The sequence below is a fragment of the Penaeus monodon genome, chromosome 28 (assembly GCF_015228065.2).
Source record: "Penaeus monodon isolate SGIC_2016 chromosome 28, NSTDA_Pmon_1, whole genome shotgun sequence".
Taxonomy (NCBI): Eukaryota; Metazoa; Arthropoda; class Malacostraca; order Decapoda; family Penaeidae; genus Penaeus; species Penaeus monodon.
Window position 1 is genome coordinate 7,877,481 of NC_051413.1, and position 1,066 is coordinate 7,878,546.

The 1,066-nt window shown below is 41.9% G+C and overlaps 1 protein-coding gene across 1 annotated transcript in view; it reads left to right on the forward strand.

The window, feature by feature from the left end:
• The first annotated feature begins 181 nt into the window (after positions 1-181).
• LOC119591034 (glycylpeptide N-tetradecanoyltransferase-like) overlaps positions 182-1,066 on the forward strand; it is a 24,008-nt gene continuing 23,123 nt past the window's right edge. Inside the window, exons 1-2 of the mRNA XM_037939762.1 lie at positions 182-243; positions 683-862. Coding sequence (XP_037795690.1) covers positions 182-243; positions 683-862 — 242 coding nt within the window. The remainder of the gene's footprint in view (positions 244-682; positions 863-1,066) is intronic.

The window sequence follows — 1,066 nt, forward strand, 5'->3', positions numbered from 1 at the left end:
AGATTTCCCAACCCCTAAAGATTTCCCAACCCCTAAAGATCCCCACCCCTAAAGGTTCCCCCAACTTAAAAAAAAAATCCCCCACAACCAAAGCCCAAAACCCGGTGTCACCCCCCCCCCGCGCCCCTGTGCGGCGCACCGTGACCGTCACTTGTTCTCCTTCGCCCTGGGATTTTCAGTAATGGCGGCCGCACCAGACAGATCCGAGGGCGTGAATGCCGACCATGGACCCCACAGCAAGGCGTGAGTTCTTTAGGGAAATAAATGAGCCGCCGTTTTGCTCAAAGTCGCGGGAATGAGTGAGGAGTCCCTTTGCGTCCGAAGATTTTTAACGAGATTTTACTAGGGGGCATTATTTTTTCATATTTTCGGAAGGGGAGAATCTTCTTATATTATTTAGTTTAGTTGTTATTAGTTGTGCTCAGGGCAGAGGCGAATGTTTGCTCTCATGGTGATTTATTTGGAATTTGGTGGATGAAAATGGAATCGTGTAGACATCTGTAGGCTTAACTTTCTGTAGGCCTATCGAGCTATGTTTATGAATGTTTACCTGTCATTTCGTTCCCCATTTTTATCATTCCTGTTAGATGTTCACGGAAGGACAGCACGAATTGTGGGAACTATAGTAATTGCTGTAAAGTAATTAAAATGATTAGTATAAAGAAGATCAAACTGCATGAAGTACAGGCAAGGATGCAAAACATGGTCCTATAGATGCTGCAGCCTTCGTGCTACAAGTTCTGGCAAAAATAAGCAATTTTCCTCATGTATATTCTGGCATGGTAGATTATCTAGGTTTTCCTGGCAAATTACTGTCAAGTAAGCTGTCAGTCAGAGCTCATATCTTCCTTGTCATACTTGTGTAAATTTTGTTGCTTTTGCTAGAGTGTAAAATGTAGAGGCCATGCTGGGAATTGATACAATCCTGTACATATATACATCTCTTTTGGTACAACTTTAGTGCATAACAATGAAGATTGGATGCATATGGAGTCCATATATAGTCTTTTTTCACAATACTTTTGCATAACAGATTGTGACGATTTTAGTATCTCTAGTATATGTA